General features: G+C 45.8%; 2 protein-coding genes across 8 annotated transcripts in view; one reads left to right on the forward strand and one right to left on the reverse strand.

Annotated features, from left to right (window-relative positions):
• Window positions 1-9,189, reverse strand: part of REXO5 (RNA exonuclease 5) — a 158,680-nt gene extending 149,491 nt beyond the window's left edge. The window contains exon 1 of one of the 6 annotated variants that reach the window (XR_010182084.1): window positions 8,034-8,208. Coding sequence is in view for 2 of the 6 variants with exons in the window: in XM_063934433.1 (XP_063790503.1) it covers window positions 8,034-8,039 (6 nt within the window). In the remaining 4 variants the exon portion in view is untranslated. Of the gene's footprint in view, window positions 1-8,033; window positions 8,212-8,789; window positions 8,962-8,984 lie in introns of those variants that run through there. The other 5 variants (XM_063934430.1, XM_063934429.1, XM_063934428.1 and 2 more) reach the window with 5 other exon arrangements.
• Window positions 9,181-19,452, forward strand: part of ERI2 (ERI1 exoribonuclease family member 2) — a 36,360-nt gene continuing 26,088 nt past the window's right edge. Inside the window, exons 1-4 of one of the 2 annotated variants that reach the window (XM_063934434.1) lie at window positions 9,181-9,361; window positions 11,849-11,908; window positions 12,536-12,606; window positions 12,685-12,765. In XM_063934434.1, the coding sequence (XP_063790504.1) occupies window positions 11,886-11,908; window positions 12,536-12,606; window positions 12,685-12,765 (175 nt within the window). In that variant the 5' untranslated portion in view covers window positions 9,181-9,361; window positions 11,849-11,885. Of the gene's footprint in view, window positions 9,362-11,848; window positions 11,909-12,535; window positions 12,607-12,684; window positions 12,766-19,452 lie in introns of those variants that run through there. The other variant, XM_063934435.1, reaches the window with a different exon arrangement.

Genomic DNA, 19,452 nt, shown 5'->3' on the forward strand with positions numbered 1-19,452 from the left:
GATCTGATGTATAGATTAGGCCATAGGTTCTCAAACTCGGTCCTCAGGACCCCAAACAGTACATGTTTTCCAGGTCTCTTCACAGAATCACAGGTGAAATAATTAGTTTGACCTGTGGATCTTGTCAAATGTGGCAGTGAGTAATGAATGCACCTGTGCACCTGCTGGGTGACCTGGAAATTGTGAACTGTGTGGGGTTCTGAAGACAGAGTTTGAGAACCACTGGATTAGGCAATATCTTGTGACTCACACATGTCTGACTAAATTGGACAGCTCAAAGGATGTACAGTTACATACCTCCCAACATGACCCGCTCCAGGAGGGACACAATGCTCTGCCACTGGACTTTACTCTTAATTTATGATTTCCGGCACCTGTGTCGAACAGGTTAATGGATAAGAAAGGTGTTTCAGCACAGGTGATGGTAATCATAAATTAATAGGGAAGTCCAGGAGCAGAGCATTGTGTCCCTCCTGGAGAGGGTCATGTTGGGAGGTATGCAGTTACGTGGATGTTTTTATTGTTATAAATGTGAGGTATTTTTTGCAAATATACCCTATCCTGTACCTCATTAATAGACAACAGGTGGCCCAGGGAGCTGACACATCCAGCCCCAGCTGGCTCATGCTAATCTAAATTAGTCTCTGCTTTGTTATAAAGTGGAGAATAAGACCGGAGTAGCCGACTTTTGCATCACAAGACCTTCTCTGTACAACGTAGGTAAAGTCACGCTGCACATCAGAGGAGGAGGCAGTGTGCTCTCCCTCCATACTATGTGAGAAGGATCAACAGTAAATTAGTAAAAATTGATTAAACTTTTAATGTTTGTAGTGTTGCAACAATAATATGAGATTTAAATTATATAGGATTCCATAGATAAATACTTTCTAATGCAGAGGTATAGTAAGCAGCCTGTGAGCCTTTACTGGGTACAATTTTCAAAGTAAATACTAGACATACAGAATATACCTAGCAATAGTACATGGCTAACGGGTTTTGGAGGAATTTTGGGGAAGTTCTGATATATGCGGCAGTCGGAGCACACGTGTGTACATTTTGTGGCAAGTGAAGGTCTGGGTGAACTTGGGACATGAGTGATGTGGCCCTGCAAAATATTTTCGGTCTACTTTATTTTTTGTCATTATTGACATTAAAGGTTGAAGAGCTGCAAATGCCGCCCTTGAAGTGTTGAAGATTGCCCATCACTGCTGTAGCTATTCAGGTTCTAACCTGATGACACTGAGTAGGTGACACGATGGAGTAGATGCGGCAGAAATAATAATATACTAATAATAATACTTTATTATCATCAATCAATGGTTCAAGAAAGACATGAACAATTAACGAAACTAAAAGCAAGCATATACAAAAACCATAAGAGCAGAAAGAGCACTTCTCAGACCAAAACACTTCCATTTTTCTTAATTTTGTCTTGTTAAACATATTTATTGCTGTTGGGAAAAAACTACCCCTTAACCGGTTAGTCCGACAGAGAATAGAACGATAACGCCTATTAGATGGCAGCACAGAAAACAGCCCCACATTTGGATGACATAGATCTCCCAAGACACTTCTCACCTTAGTGAGGAGCCTTTTTTCATATATATCCTGAATACAGGGCAAACTAACTCCAATAACCCCCTCCCCATGGACCGTCCACCTTCGTGGATGGCTGCAGGTGGGTGGTGGGGCGCAGTTTGAAGAGATACAGGCGGTGGAAGCCAGATCCGGGAGACTTGCCCATTTTCTGGATAGTCGAGAGTGCTTCTGATTTTCGGGAGGCTCCCTGCCATTCCAGGAGAGTAGGCAAGTATGACATATGACAGGAGATATACAATATGTGAAAAGGTGTGGTATATTAAGTCGACATTCAGAATGTCAACACCAGAATGTCACCGACAAAATATTGACAAAGCAATTTCACAATTTTCATTTAATGTTAACCGCAGCATAACCCTAAAATTGGGTGCCGATATTGTGACAGTGTGGACATTCTGGCTACATACCACGTGAAAGACTGGGCCTTCAGGTTTATTTTGCATGGATAACTAAAATAAGTCTATAGAAGTGGATTTAGCATCTAATGCAGATACATTATAATAACTTAGTAAACGCTGTGTTATTCAACAATCTATTACTCTGCATGTAGAAACTTTGGTAAACTGATAATCAGGTAGTTTAGTTTCATCAATTATTTCTGGACCACAGAGAGCTTGGGAAACTGATGAATACTATGCTCAATCTTTTCATCCTCCTGTAATGTGGGACTCACACAGCTGCCTGATCCAATTATGGGGCCTGATTCAGAGTTGTACATAATGCCGATATTTATGAAATTGAGCGATTATCGTAAACTGTGCATGCGTCATGGTCGCACTGTTTGCACGCCAAGCCATGTCGCTCGCAGTGAGGATTTATTTGAAAAGTGACAGAGTCAGGGAGCGTTTGTGGGAGATAATGGGAATGGCGGCAAGTAGGCAGGCATGTTGACACTTCCTGGGGACGTGTTTCAGGCTGCGATCCCATAAGCAGAAAACATTGCGCCAACATCTCAGTACACGTGACCATTTTGCACCACAATGAGGCTATTCAGATGGTCGATTACCAAAGTATCTGTGACCAACGCTGTGGGTTATATTTACTAAACTGCAGTTTTTCAAAGTTTGAGATGTTGCCCATAGCAACCAATCAGATTCTAGCTATTATGTTCTAGAAGGTGCCAACTTAGTAAATATTCTTCTAAGTCTTTGTATGCAGCTACTAGGATTTGTAATGTGCCTGTGGGCATCTCAATACAAATCCTGGCGTCTAAGACATTTGCATTTTTTCGCACAGTAAAGAGATGTGTCCACTTACATCTAGCCTTCTGGCATGTTAAACAGTCCTTCTAGTAACGCCATGCCTGAGCAGCGCTGAGCGTGTTTTTTTGCAACTTTTTCCCATAAAATGCATCTTATTCGCAAAATGATGCGAATAGGACGAACAAGCAGCTTATGCTGATTAAAATTATATGCAGCATGCCTATATTCTATATGCGGGAGGGGTACCCACTCTTCCAGGGCTGCGGGGGACTACCTGAGAAATCGGGTGTCTCTCTCAGAATCGGGGAGAGTAAGTAAGTATGGTGTAGCTGCGTACAAAGGGCCTAATTCAGAGTTGATCGCAGCAGGATTTTTGTTAACAATTGGGCAAAACCATGTGCACTGCAGGCAGGGCAGATGTAACATGTGCAGAGAGAGTTAGATTTGGGGGGGGGTATTCAAACTGAAATCTAAATTGCAGGGTAAAAATAAAGCAGCCAGTATTTACCCTGCACAGAAACAAAATAACCCACCCAAATCTAACTCTCTCTGCACATGTTATATCTGCCCCCCCCCCCCCCCCCCTGCAGTGCACATGGTTTTGCCCAACTGCTAACAAATTTGCTGCTGCGATCAACTCTGAATTAGGGCCAAAGATGCAACTGCAAACGCATTAACATACAGCTCTGAATATTACGCAGTTATTTACAGAGAATATTTTAATCATTCTGATTAGTTTCTGTCTCGTTGGGGCTTAGTCTAAATTTTGTAACATCCAAACACACACTATAGTCCATTTTGTGACAAGTCAACTAACCTAACAGCATCTTTTGAACTGTGGAAGGAAACATGCACACTTGCGCATAGCCCACACTAACATGACAAGAGCATGCAAACTCCACACAGATCGGCCCTAATCATGTGATGTTAATTTGGTATTATGATTTGTATTTTTGAAAATATATTAAAGGGCAACATTAGGTAATACAGTAACACGTGAAATGTTTATGTCATCCATCAATGTCTACATCATGGGCCCAATTCGCGCAGCTGCCACAATCAGAAAGATGGCGGCGGGCCTCCTGCGGGCGCCTGCAGGAGGCAACCCTACTCTCTGCGATCAAGCAGAAATTGCGGCGCAATTTCTGCTTGATCGGGGGGGGGGGGGGGGGGAGCGGCGGTCAGCATGCTGGGCAACCGTGCCCTGCGATGGGCGGCCTCCAGCATACGTTCACTTAGCAGAATTTGCAATCCAACCTGAATCAGGCCCCATGTGTATATTTCTTCTTTTTCGTTACGTATAAGTTGCCACAAGGGTTCCACAGCACCGTACAGTGAAGGAACACTGCATCATTACAAAGTACAAGAGTCTTCAGACAAAGTAGTTTCATACAAGAAAACATTACAGATATAATTCAAAAGACATATATTACGTAATTAGAGGGGTATTCAATTAGTGCCGTTTTTTTTTACTGCACTTTCTACCTGTCTGTAGGTCAAATTCATATTCGACCTATTCAAAGCCCGCTATGATTTTTTGATTTGTCGAAAAATCCGCCTGGGCAAAAACCACATGGATCAGCGAATTTGTTGCCGTTCCACGTGTTTTGTCGAATTTGTAGGCGTCTGACGATTTTTTGGTCCGTTTTCGCCTATGCCAATTCGACCCCAATTTTTTTTCGAAAATGCCCACTATTGAATACCAAAAGGTCAAATTAGTACCAATTTTCCAACTGTCGGAAAACTCGGCACTAACTGAATATCCCCATAGAGACCCCAGAGCAAAAGAAAGCCTTGCTCACAAGAGCTTACGTTCTAGAGCACTGATGGGTAACAGGCAGCCCTGGTTCCTTCCTAACTTTGTTGGCATACTTGTTTAAAAGGCCTAATCATTTCTTATTACAGATGGATGCCCCTTTCATTGATTACATTTATTATTTTAATCTGCTACCGTATTAAGAGTAATGTTTGGCCCCTTTGATGGTTAGAGGGCAGGAGCATATTGAGAGGATGGAGCTCGTATGCATTCTCCATCCAGGCATACTCCTCTATAGGAATCAGTGGCAGCGCAATAGCTCTGAGCACTAGGAATACAGAGCACTAGGGGTACAGCATACTCTAGTGCTGTCCTAGGGTCTACTGCGTATGCATAAGTCTCCAGGAAAATGGGGCTGTAGACATTTCCCCAGTGATTTTCCTACTGCACATGAGCTGCTACTGTTGTTTCGGGATTCCAAAAAGGTAAGTATTCAAAATTGGGTGCAGGGTGTGCGGTGTGGGAACCCATTATAGATTGGCCACTAGTAGAGGAACACCCAGTGTGGCCCCCAAACTGCATCAGGTTGCCTAACTGTTCTAGAGTGGTGATGGGTTCACACAAATGTGGAGTGAGGTGCAAAGCTGGGTAAAAGTGGATTGAGGAACAGAGCTGGGAATTGAGGGGAATGGAGAGATACAGTGCCTTGCTAAAGTATTCACCCCTCTTTGCATTTTTCATGTTTTGTGGCCTCACAACCTGGAATTAAAATGGATTGTCTGAAGGTTTGCATCATTTCATTCACAGTACATGCCTACATCTTTCAATATGTTTTTTTTATTTTTTATTATTGTGAAGCAAACAATAGGACAAAATAACAGAAAACTTCAGCGTGCATAACTATTCACCCCCCTAAAGTCAGTACTTTGTAGAGCCACCTTTTGCAGCAATTACAGCTGCAAGTCGCTTTGGATAAGTCTCTATGAGCTTGCCACTGGGATTATTGCCCATTCCTCAAGACAAAACTGCTCCAGCTCCTTCTTGTTGGATGGTTTCCGCTTGTGAACAGAAATCTATTAGTCTGACCACAGATTCTAAATTGGATTGAGATCTGGGCTTTGACTAGGCCATTCCAACACATTTAAATGTTTCCCCTTAAACCACTCGAGTGTTGCTTTAGTAGTATGCTTCGGATCATTGTCCTGCTGGAAGGTGAACCTCCGTCCCAGTCTCAAATCACAGGCAGACTGAAACAGGATTTGCTCAGGAATATCCCTGTATTTAGCACCATCCAACTTTCCCTCGACTCGAAACAGTTTACCAGTTCCTGCTCCTGAAAAACATCCCCACAGCATGATGCTGCCACCACCATGTTTCACTGTGGGGATGGTGTTCTTGGGGTGATGGGATGTGTTGGGTTTGCGCCAGACATAGCGTTTTCCTTGGTGGCCGAAAAGTTTGATTATAGTCTCCTCTTACCAGAGCATATTCCTCCATACATTTACGTAGTCGTCCACATGCCTTTTGGCAAACTCAAAACGTGTCTTCTTATTTTTAACACCAAGTAAAGGCTTTTTTTCTGGACACTCTTCCATAAAGCCCAGCTCTATGGAGTGTACGGCTTATTGTGGTCACATGCGCAGATACACCAGTCTCTGCTGTGGAACTTTGCAGCTCCTTCAGGGTTACCTTTGGTCTCTGTGCTGCCTCTCCAATTAATGCCTTCCTTGCCCGGTCTGTGAGTTTTGGTGGCCGGCCCTCTCTTGGCAGGTTTGTTGTGGTACCATGTTCTTTCCATTTGAAGATGATGTATTTGATGGTGGTCCAGGGAATCATCAAAGATTTGGATATTTTTTTATAACCCAACCCAGACTTGTACTTCTCAACAACTTTGTCCCTGACTTGTTTGGAGAGCTCTTTGGTGTTCATGGCGAGATGCCTCTTGCTTAGTGGTGTTGCAGCCTCTGCGGCCTCTTATAGGCCCTACACACTGGCCGATATTCCTCAAAGATATGAACGATCTTGTTCATTATTGAAAGAGATAACGTTCATATCTTTCAGTGTGGAGGCACCAGCGATGAACGATGCGCGGCCCCGCGCTCGTTCATCGCTGGTGCCCCGTCGGCTGTGCATGCAGGCCAATATGGACAATCTCGTCCATATTTGCCTGCACTTCAATGGGCCTGGGTGAGGGGGGAGTGAAGAAACTTCACTCCCCCCGTCACTGTCCCCCCCCCCCCCCCGCCGCGTCGCCCGTCGGCCGTATCCGGCGTTGGGCAGCTCGGCGGCGGATCTTCATACGTGTAGGGCCCATTAGATTGCACACAGGTGGACTTCATTTCACTAATTATCTGACTTCTGAAGGTAATTGGTTGCACCAGAACTTTTGAGGGGCTTCTTAGCAGAGGGGGTGAATACATATGCACATAGCAATTGTCACATTTTTATTTGTAAAAATTATTTTTTATATACATTTTTCTCATTTCACGTCACCAACTTAGACTATTTTGTGCAGATCCATCACATAAAATTCAGATGAAAAAAAATTAATTAATTACAGGCTGTAATGTAACAAAATAGGTAAAAAGCCAAGGGCAGTGAATACTTTAGCAAGGCACTGTAGGTGGAGGGGTGGGCTAAAGAGATAAGTTTAGAAGGCAGGAAGGATAAGTGATTATCCAACAGAGAGGGCATTTTAGAGGATAGGAGCAACATAGGAGGAATCCTGGAGTCAGGTGTGGGAGGAGGTGAGGCAGTTACATGATGCAATGTCATGTGTGCTAAGTCCCATGGCACATATAGCAGGTTGGTATTGCTTTGCAGGCGGTTGGGATCCCAGAGGTCTGCATACCGACCCCGGAATCCCGGCTGCCAGAATGCTGGGAGGGGGGTTTCAATGACACACTCTTAATAAAGGGTTCTCCATGGAACTTGAAACATTGACTTTGATAGGAATCCGCCACTTGATTGACGACATTTATTCTATGGGTTCAAGTTCATAACATGGGAACACCTGGGTTAACATAACTAAATTGCTTCAGAACGTCATTAAACTTGTTCAGAACATTAAAACGTGTACACTCACCACACCTCGGGCAAGGTGGCTTGCTCAACACAGGCTACTATTCCCAACAAACGTCCAGATGGATAGGGCCAGTGCAAGGTCTCTCTGTACCCTAGGCAAAGCTTCAACCAAGTGCCCCCTATCCTGCATTAACCTTACCCGTTAGCTAACCCTCCCTGGCATGCTAACATTCAGGATTCCGGCATTGGCATTCTGACAGGTGTTGGGATTCCGGCGCCAATAATCTGAAATCCAGCATTCCGTCCCCCGGGATGCCAGCTAAATCCCTTTAATTGTATGTGTATATATACGTACGTATGTACGTACGTACGTACGTACATACATACATACATACATATATTTGTATGCTCCTTATTGTGTTCATCCCCCCATCTGTAAGTTTTTTACTGACCTGCATAAAGAGACATCCTTCAGATATTTAGTAGATGAATTCAGTGGTTTCCTCCAGTGGCTGGCAACCCTAGACAGCCGCCTAAAGCTGATTAGTGGTAGAGCCGGCCCTGCACGTGGCTAGTATTAGAAGTGTTCTGATGCAGTTATGCTAGCCCGGGGTTTCCCATGTTCTGAACTTGAGCCTCTTCTGTGTGCTGCCTATACTCTCAGCACCCACACTTGCCATGGTGATGGAATCATCTATGATAAATTACATGAGGTGTCTATTCATAAAAGCAGTGGAAAGTGTAGGGAAGTGAGCCAGTGGAGAAGTTGCCCATGGCTATGTACAATTGTATAGAATATAAAAATTAACTGTTACCTTAACACTGATCAGTTGTCATGGGCAACTTCTCCATTGGCCCACTTCTTCACTTTTCATAAATAAAAATACGTAGCAGCTGATTGGTTTCCATGGGCAATTGCTCCACCCTTTTCACTGCTTAATAGTGGTCTATTCATGAAGCAGTGAAAAGTGTAGAGAAGTAAGCCAGTGGAGAAGTTGCTCATGGCAACCAATCAGCTACTACATATAATTTTATAGAATGCACTTTATAAAGGTTACATAAACACTGATCGGTTGCCATGGGCAACTTCTCCACTGGTTCACTTCTCCACTCTTTCACTGCTTCATGAATAGATGGTAATATGTCAGTTCATCATTAGGTGGACCTGTACATTTACAATACAATTTGGGAACGTTTCTATAAATTACCGTGATAAAGTTTGGAACATTCTGCAGGAAGAAGACTTTGAGAACTACCCAGCCATCAGAAGAGTAGTATGAAACACATAGCAGCCAGGGGCATGTTACTGCTGTGTTAGGAGGCAGTACCACATGCACATTACAGAGGCCGCTGCATGTCTCACAGATATACGATGTGTCGCTTTTTGAATGTCACTTTCTTACTTTCAAGTCATGAGCAAGGCTGAGGCTGTATGTAGGGAGCCGCGCTCACTGTAGCAGATCCGGAGTATAAAAGGAACTAGATGCTGATACTAGTAGCAGATACACAGCAACCACCTGACCACACTCACACATGTGTGTTCCCCATCACTAGTACTCCAGTCAGGAGAGCGGCAGCTGGAATCGATTTATCGATTACACAGCCCGCATGCCCTGTTGCAGCAGACTCTACCTATCAATTACGGAACTCTCGCAAGATCTCGTCGAGCCGGAAGTGACGTCACTGCGGGACATTTGAAAAATAGGAAAGAAAACAAAACAACCCTGAACGCAATGTCTCGGCTGCTGCCGGAGGGGTCTGCGTATGGGGAGAGCTGCGGGTGAGAGAGCGCCATTATACCGCTTCCGTCTGGGTAACCTGTGCCCATCTGACTGAGTCACAGGTTGCAGAATTGCTGGGACTCTTAGTTCCCCGGGCGGGGGCACTGGTCACAGAGCAGACTCTGTAACACAAATTGCACGTCATGTACACTGGCGCACGGAGGAGCAGAGTAATGTGACTTGTGTAGCGCAGCCTTATGGGAAGATGTATTAATTAAACCTTTTCAATGGAAGAATACTGGAGGGTCTTGCTCATACCTTAGTACTCAATCAGGTTCTGGCCACCATTGGTCCAGTACATTCTATAAATGATAGCTGGAGTCTGGTTGCTATAGGCAGTGTTTCCACATATCCTCTTTATATATCTCCTGCTTTATTATTGTGGTGTATGAATGGTCCATCAGCAGCCCCAGAGTGATCCCCTGGATCTGTGCAGGATCACCACATATGCATTTATTGCAGAGAAACAGTAGAAAAATATCAGTCTCCCCTTAGCTGGATATTTTGTTGGCTCGTGCTGTTAGGGGTCAGATAATGATTGCGCATGCGCGGTTAGATGAGGGGGAAAAACAAGAAAAGCTGATGCATGCAAAGTAGAATGAAAGGCCCTTTGGGACCCCTGCTTCCACATCATGATTAGTGGAATGATTCTATTCATACTTTTCCGTAGAAGCTGTGCAAACCCCATGATGGTTTGGACATGAACATCTATTTCTTCAAAATTTCGGAGATCAGTGCCCATCCATAATGTAGTCATACACACAACTGCAGGTGACACAGAGGGCAAGTGGAGGTGGTGAGCGGGAAAGTTTGACAATGCGCTACCTCTCCAATTCAAGGGCAGTATCCCCACCATGACCTAGTCCAAAGGACAAGGCCTGGGACACTGCTCCCTGTCTTCAATGAATTAATGACCCCAACAAATAGAGGTTATGTCAGTGGGCCTCCTGATGGTGGTGGCAGTCACTCGGCATACAGCTGAGGAAAAAAAGATATGAGAATAGAATCTAGCAGGTTTGGGAGTGAGAAAAATGCAGCTAATTGGCAGCAGGTCCCAGGGGAGGGATCTGCTATCACAATCTGACAGACAGAGAGTATTGGGGAGGGGGTGGGGTTTAGCCGTGCACTGCATCGGCGGGCAGGCAGTGTTTATAAGTACCCTCCGGGCCCTAGGCTCTGGTTTTGGTTACCTTACCAGTAGAAGTCATGAGAGGTGCCTAGTATTTGTGTAGGACTCATCTAGCCCAGCGAAGTGCAGCAGCTCAACGTGGCATCAATTCCACAAGTGAACAGAAGACCTTTGGAGAGATGTTGACCCATGCCGCCTGGATAACTTCCCATAGCTCCCTGATATTTGTAGTTGCAGGATCTTGTGTGTGAATGGACCTCTCGTCCCAGAAATGTTCTATTAGGTTCATGTCGGGTGAACGGGGTGGCTACATCATTCATCTGGACTCTCCAGAATGCATTTCGAACCAGTTCTGGACAATTTGGAACTGATGACAGGTGCATTGTCCTGCTGGAATATTCCATCTTTGTGGGGGCAAATGACGCCATTAAGGGCTGCAAATGGTCCCCAAACAATGTGGTGTAGCATTACCAGTCAATGACGTGTTCAGGTGGTCTAGTGGACCCAACCAATGCCATGTGAACACACCCCACACCATTATGGAATCCCCACTAGCCTGCACAGTGCCTTGTTGACAACTGGGGTCCATGACCTCAAGGGGTCTGTGCAGGGTTTGACTGGCACGCAGGGTTACAGGGGAACGCCCACCTCCTCTAGGGATCAGGTTCAAGACTCGATTTATACACGTTATATTATACTGTGCAGAACTATGGTGTATTTTCTACAGTGCATTGCTGTTATTAATATTGTACATTACATGGATTATATTTATCAAGGGGCCCAGACCATGCACGTGCTAATGGTCAGTCAAGCCTCTATTTTGGATGACCACACCCCTAAGCATAGGCCCCTACCGCTGTGTTCCCTTGGTGGGCCCTTAATGCCCTAGTCTGACACTGGGTCTGCGCCACACCCGAACCCTACCATCAGACCAAAACAACTGGAACCATGACTTACCAGACCGCTCCACATATTGTCAGTCCTCCAATGTAGAATTAGTGATGTTACGAGCCCAGGTAAGGCGCTGTGTTCAGTGTCATAGTGTGAACACGGGTACTTCTGTTGAATCTTCTCCCATATCCCATGAAAGCTAATTAATGATGCACAGAACCTACTTAATGTGTCTGGTACCTTTTGCACTGAATGTGGATGTGATTTTGAGCCAGTTACTTGTCAAACACTATTCATGCCAGACGTGTATGGTCGGCCACTGCGCTATACACGGGTGGTAATGCCTTCCGTGGTCTGTTTTGGGTGGTAGATAACAGATGTGTTATACTTGTTATTTTGCCTGCTGACACAACATTTTGTAAATTCCCATAATAAATACTAAACATCATCATTCCTCTCCCTTTAGGAGTTATGTGTAATAGATAATTGCATGAAAACTGGAAATGACGACAAAGCAGCTTGCAAAGTAAGATGTGAAGTACTCGACTTTATGGGTTTTTTTGGTTATGGGCGTCAAAGTGGTTGTAAGCTTTACTTGTGTAGGAATTTATGTGATGGTCTATGGGGGCAAGCGCCCATTAATTATGACGTGCCCAAAACACTGCCCGCAGACCAAAAAGTCCTGTTTGGGAGCCCAAATGGGACACTTTTTACAGATTTCCGATCGCCACATGGCCCCCCCACACTGTGACTTTTTGCACCCAAACGGCTCTCCCATTGAAGTACCCCATTGGGCACCATCTAGTGACAGCCTCGGGGTAAAACAATCGAATCGCCCCCTATATGTTAATAAACCAAATTCAATCGAAAGGTTTTTGGAGAAGGTTCATTAAAGAGCAGTCCCCAGGACTATTTATCAATGATCTCCAACATTCCTGATATCTGTGACCCCACACTCCGCAGTGAATAAATGCCACTTTAATATATTGTTCATTGTGTTGATTTTGTACAAATCCATGTGAATAGTGCACTGGTGGTATCACTAGACCAATCAAATTGCCTGTACCTATCTAGTGAAAATTTAGGACACCCATTTAAAAATATTATAGGCATAAAATATACATATTATAGAGATTTACTCTGATTTTCACAGGCAGCTTGGACTAATAAGGAGAAGCTCCAAATTGTCTCTGAGTGCTAAGGGCTCCGACAGCCCCAAATCTAGTAAGTGCCACTTTTTGTAGACCTTCCCTGGCAGGAGGTGCAGAGATTCTTATAGGACTACCTTTTTGTCTTTTACAGAACAATATTTTGAATACTTGATTATCATTGACTTTGAGTCCACATGCTGGAAAGATGCTAAACATTATGGTCAAGAAATCAGTAAGTAATAAAAGTGTTTGACATTATTTACTGACGTAAACTGAATCTACAAGGTCAGTACTCCTTTCCTGAATTGTCTGATGTTGCAGTGATACTGATATGATTAGCTACAAGTTGTTCTTTCCCATTCCACTTCCAGTTTGACTCGTAGACTAGCAAATCATTTTTCCTTAAAGTATACATTTATTTGCTTTGCTGCCCATTATGATCACTGTGGCTGATTTAGTGGTAAAATAAAAGTGTGTTGAAACCTAGTGTACATACACACACACATACAGAGCCATCATCAATGGATATTTGCACCTGCCCTGTAGTAGCTGCAAAATATGCATCTCCTAATAGGCTTTCTCTGACGTCCTAAGTGGATGCTGGGACTCCGTAAGGACCGTGGGGAATAGCGGCTCCGCAGGAGACTGGGCACAACTAAAGAAAGCTTTAGGACTACCTGGTGTGCACTGGCTCCTCCCACTATGACCCTCCTCCAGACCTCAGTTAGAATCTTGTGCCCGGCAAAGCTGGATGCACACTAGGGGCTCTCCTGAGCTCCTAGAGAGAAAGTATATTTTAGGTTTTTTATTTTACAGTGAGATCTGCTGGCAACAGACTCACTGCAGCGAGGGACTAAGGGGAGAAGAAGCGAACCTACCTAACTGGTGGTAGCTTGGGCTTCTTAGGCTACTGGACACCATTAGCTCCAGAGGGATCGACCGCATGGAACCGGCCATTGATGTTCGGTCCCGGAGCCGCGCCGCCGGCCCCCTTACAGAGCCAGAAGCAAGAAGAGTCCGGAAAATCGGCGGCAGAAGACATCAGTCTTCACCAAGGTAGCGCACAGCACTGCAGCTGTGCGCCATTGCTTCTCATACACACTTCACACTCCGGTCACTGAGGGTGCAGGGCGCTGGGGGGGGGGCACCCTGAGCAGCAATAAAAACACCTTGGCTGGCAAATATATCACAATATATAGCCCCAGAGGCTATATATGTGATAAATACCCCTGCCAGAATCCATAAAAAAGCGGGAGAAAAGTCCGCGAAAAAGGGGCGGAGCTATCTCCCTCAGCACACTGGCGCCATTTTCTCTTCACAGTGCAGCTGGAAGACAGCTCCCCAGGCTCTCCCCTGTAGTTTTCAGGCTCAAAGGGTTAAAAAGAGAGGGGGGCACTAAATTTAGGCGCAATATTGTTTATACAAGCAGCTATTGGGGGAAAAATCACTCAGTTATAGTGTTAATCCCTGCATTATATAGCGCTCTGGTGTGTGCTGGCATACTCTCTCTCTGTCTCCCCAAAGGACTTTGTGGGGTCCTGTCCTCAGTCAGAGCATTCCCTGTGTGTGTGCTGTGTGTCGGTACGGCTGTGTCGACATGTGGGATGAGGAAGGTTACGTGGAGGTGGAGCAGAGGCCGATAAATGGGATGTCGCCCCCTGTGGGGCCGACACCAGAGTGGATGGATAGGTGGAATGTATTAACCGACAATGTCAACTCCTTACATAGAAGGCTGGATGACGTAAAACAGATGTGGGACAGCCGGCTTCTCAGCCCGCGCCTGCCCAGGCGTCTCAAAGGCCATCAGGGGCTCAAAAAAGCGCCAGTTACCTCAGATGGCAGACACAGATGTCGACACGGAGTCTGACTCCAGTGTCGAGGGGGTTGAGATATATACACAATCCACTAGGAACATCCGTTACATGATCTCGGCAATGAAAAATGTGTTACGCATTTCTGATATGAACCCAAGTACCACATAAAAGGGGTTTTATTTTTGGGGAGAAAAAGCAGCCAGTGTTTTGTTCCCCCATCAGATGAATGAATGAAGTGTGTAAAGTAGCGTGGGTTCCCCCGATAAGAAACTGGTAATTTCTAAAAAGTTACTGATGGCGTACCCTTGCCCGCCAGAGGATAGGTCACGTTGGGAGGTATCCCTTAGGGTGGATAAGGCGCTCACACGTTTGTCAAAAAAGGTGGCACTGCCGTCTTAGGATACGGCCACCTTGAAGGAGCCTGCTGATAAAAAGCAGGAGGCTATCCTGAAGTCTGTATATACACACTCAGGTTATATACTGAGACCTGCAATTGCCTCAGCATAAATAGTGCTGCTGCAGCGTGGTCTGATACCCAGTCAGATAATATTAATACTCTAAGACAGGGATAATAGTTTGCTAACATAGAGCATATTAAAGACGTCGTCTTAGATATAAAGGATGCACAGAGGGATATTTGCCGGCTGGCATCCAGAATTAATGCAATGTCCATTCTGCCAGGAGGGTATTAGAAACCCGGCAGTGGACAGGTGATGCTGCCTATAAAAGGCACATGGAGATTCTGCCTTATAAGGGTGAGGAATTGTTTGGGGATGGTCTCTGGGACCTCGTATCCACAGCAACAGCTGGGAAGAAATTTTTTTACCTCAGGTTTCCTCACAGCCTAAGAAAGCACTGTATTTTCAGGTACAGTCCTTTCGGCTTCAGAAAAGCAAGCGGGTCAAAGGCGCTTCCTTTCTGCACAGAGACAAGGGAAGAAGGAAAAAGCTGCACCAGCAGCCAGTTCCCAGGATCAAAAATCTTCCCCCGCTTTCTCTGAGTCCACCGCATGACGTTGGGGCTCCACAGGTGGAGACAGGTGCGGTAGGGGCGCGTCTCGGGAACTTCAGGGACCAGTGGGCTTGCCCACAGGTGGATCCCTAGGTTCTGCAAATAGTATCACAGGGATACAGGCTGGAGTTCGAGGCGACTCCCCCTCGCCGTTACCTCACATCAGCCTTGCCTGCTGCCCTCGGAGAAAGGTAGTACTGGCGGCAATTCACAAGCTGTACTTCCAGCAGGTGAAATCAAGGTACCCCTCCTTCAACAAGGCCGGGGTTACTATTCCAAAATGTTGTGGTACCGAAACCAGACGGTTCGGTGAGACCCATTCTAAAATTGAAAGCCTTGAACACTTGTATACGAAGGTTCAAGTTCAAAATGGAATCGCTCAGGGCGATTATTACAAGCCTGGAGAATTTCATGGTATCACTGGACATCAAGGATGCTTACCTGCATGTCCCTATTTACCCTCTTCACCAGGAGTACCTCAAAATTGTGGTACAGGATTGTCATTACCAATTCCAGACGTTGCCGTTGGTCTGTCCCCGGCACCGAGGTATTTACCAAGGTAATGGCTGAAATAATTATCCCGTACTTGGACGATCTCCTTATAAAGGCGAGGTCCAAGGAGCAGTTGTTCGGCGGAGCAGCACTATCTCGGGAAGTGCTACAACAGCACGGGTGGATTCTGAATATTCCAAAGTCGCAGCTGGTTCCTACGACGCGTCTACTGTTCCTGGGTATGGTTCTGGACACAGAAAAGGATAAAAAGGGTTTCTCCCGGAGGAGAAGTCCAAGGAGTTGTCGTCTCTAGACAGAGACCTCCTAATACGTATACAGATGTCGGTGCATCAATGCACGCGAGCCCTGGGAAGGATGGTAGCTTCTTACGAAGAAATTCCATTCGCCAGGTCCCATGCTAGGATTTTCCAGTGGGATCTGTTGGACAAGTGGTCCGGGTCGCATCTTCAGATGTATCGGCGGATAACCCTGTCTCCAAGGGCCAGGGTGTCGCTGTTGTGGTGGCTGCAGAGTGCTCATCCTCTAGGGGGCCGCAGATTCGGCTTACAGGACTGGGTCCTGGTGACCACGGATGCCAGCCTTCGAGGCTGGGGGGCAGTCACACAGGGAAGAAACTTCCAAGGCTATGGAAAAGTCAGGAGACTTCCCTACACATAAATATTCTGGAACTAAGGGCCATTTACAATGCCCTAAGTCAGGCTAGACCCCTGCTTCAACACCGGCCGGTGCTGATCCAGTCAGACAACATCACGGCGGTCGCTCATGTAAACCGACAGGGCGGCACAAGAAGCAGGATGGGGATGGCAGAAGCCACAAGGATTCTCCGATGGGCGGAAAATCATGTGTTAGCACCGTCAGCAGTGTTCATTCCCGGAGTGGACAACTGAGAAGCAGACTTTCTCAGAAGACACGACCTCCACCCGGGAGAGTGGGGACTTCATCCAGAAGTTTTCCAAATGATTGTACACCGTTGGGAAAGGCCACAGGTGGACATGATGGCGTCCCGCCTCAACAAAAAGCTACAAAGATATTGCGCCAGGTCAAGGGACCCTCAGGCGATAGCTGTGGACGCTCTGGTAACACAGTGGGTGTACCAGTCGGTGTATGTGTTCCCTTCTCTGCCTCTCTTACCCAGGGTAATGATAATAATAAGAAGGAGAGGAGTAAGAACTATACTCATTGTTCCGGGTTGGCCAAGAAGAGCTTGGTAGCCAGAACTCCAAGAAATGATCTCAGAGGACCCATGGCCTCTGCCGCTCAGACAGGACCTGCTGCAGCAGGGGGCCTGTCTGTTCCAAGACGTACCGCGGCTGCGTTTGACGGCATGGCGGTTGAACGCCGGATCCCGAAGGAAAAGGGCATTCCGGAGGAAGTTATCCCTACGCTATTTAAATCTAGGAAAGAAGTGAACGCAAACCATTATCACAGCATATGGTGGAAATATGTTGCGTGCTGTGAGGCCAGGAAGGCCCCAAAGAAGAAATTTCAGCTAGGTCGATTTCTGCACTTCCTACAGTCAGAGGTGACTATGGGCCTAAAATTGGGTTCCATGAAGGTCCAGATTTCGGCTCTATCGATTTTCTTCCAAAATAGAACTGGCTTCACTGCCTGAAGTTCGGACTTTTGTTAAGGGAGTGCTGCATAGTCAGCCCCCGTTTGTGCCTCAAGTGGCACCGTGGGATCTCAACGTGGTGTTGGATTTCCTGAAGTCGCATTGGGTTGAGCCACTTAAATCCGTGGAGCTACAATACCTCACGTGGAAAGTGGTCATGCTGTGGGCCGTGGCGTCGGCCAGGCGTGTATCAGAATTGGCGGCTTTGTCATACAAAAGCCCTTATCTGTATTTTATATGGATAAGGCGGAATTGAGGACTCGTTCCCAATTCCTTCCTAAGTTTTTCATGTGAACCAACCTATTGTGGTGCCTGCGGCTACTTGGGACTTGGAGGATTCCAAGTTACTGGACGTAGTCAGGGCCCTGAAAAGTATATGTTTCCAGGACGGCTGGAGTCAGGAAAACTGACTCGCTATTTATCCTGTATGCACCCTACAAGCTGAGTGCTCCTGCTTCTTAGCAGACTATTGCTCGCTGGATCTGTAGCACGATTCAACTTGCACATGCTGCGGCTGGACTGCCGCACCCTAAATCTGTAAAAGCTCATTCCACAAGAAAAGTGGGCTCTTCTTGGGCGGCTGCCCGAGGGGTCTCGGCTTTACAACTTTGCCGAGCTGTTACTTGGTCGGGTTCAAACATTTTTGCAACAGTCTACAAGTTTGATACCCTGGCTGAGGAGGACCTAGAGTTTGCTCATTCGGTGCTGCAGAGTCATCCGCACTCTCCCGCCCGTTTGGGAGCTTTGGTATAATCCCCATGGTCCTTACGGAGTCCCAGCATCCACTTAGGACGTCAGAGAAAATAAGATTTTACTCACCGGTAAATCTATTTCTCGTAGTCCGTAGTGGATGCTGGGCGCCCATCCCAAGTGCGGATTGTCTGCAATACTTGTTTATAGTTATTGCCTAACTAAAGGGTTATTGTTGAGCCATCTGTTGAGAGGCTCAGTTATATTTCATACTGTTAACTGGGTATAGTATCACGAGTTATACGGTGTGATTGGTGTGGCTGGTATGAGTCTTACCCGGGATTCAAAATCCTTCCTTATTGTGTCCGCTCTTCCGGGCACAGTATCCTAACTGAGGTCTGGAGGAGGGTCATAGTGGGAGGAGCCAGTGCACACCAGGTAGTCCTAAAGCTTTCTTTAGTTGTGCCCAGTCTCCTGCGGAGCCGCTATTCCCCATGGTCCTTACGGAGTCCCAGCATCCACTACGGACTACGAGAAATAGATTTACCGGTGAGTAAAATCTTATTTTTATGTGCCTACATGTTAGTCTACTGTGTTTACATAAACACACCCTTACTAAGCTTTGCCAAGGTGAGGACACTCTCCTGCCTCTACCAGACACGAGGTTTGCTATATGCAAACATGCATGTGGGTCTGCATAAGCATACATATGTGCGTATGTTTTATGAGTACACACAGAGCAGAATATGCAAAGTGGCATACTACTCTCTGTATCAGACCTATTGTAATCAGAAGAGTAAATAGACAAATGCCAATTGTTGTATCTGACTTTCAAAAAAAAATGTATTGGCAGGAAGATGTCTTCTGCTTTAAAAGGCAAATTAATGTTAATTTTCTTAATTATGCCAAAGAGAAAAGGCTATGCTAGTGAGAAGTTCAGATTATTTCTAATAAATATTTCGAATGCCAGCATTAATATATGCTGCGGACGCAAGGCGCATATTATTACCATATACGATAAAAGGGCGCTGTACGTCGCAAACACTACATCCCTTAAGAGAAAACAAGTACTCGCACACATTGTGGATTGAGGTCCAACGCTCAGAGATGTATATATTTGATATTAAAAGGGTATGCATACAATATAACACATGTACAGAATATATATGGTTACAGTGTTATAATTACACTAGAAGCAGTTGTAGTTACAAAAGAATCCATTACAGCCAGCATACTTCACCCAATTTGCTCAATGCACAGTCCGCTCCACCTCTCCGTC

The sequence above is a fragment of the Pseudophryne corroboree genome, chromosome 7, assembly GCF_028390025.1.
Source record: "Pseudophryne corroboree isolate aPseCor3 chromosome 7, aPseCor3.hap2, whole genome shotgun sequence".
NCBI lineage: Eukaryota > Metazoa > Chordata > Amphibia > Anura > Myobatrachidae > Pseudophryne > Pseudophryne corroboree.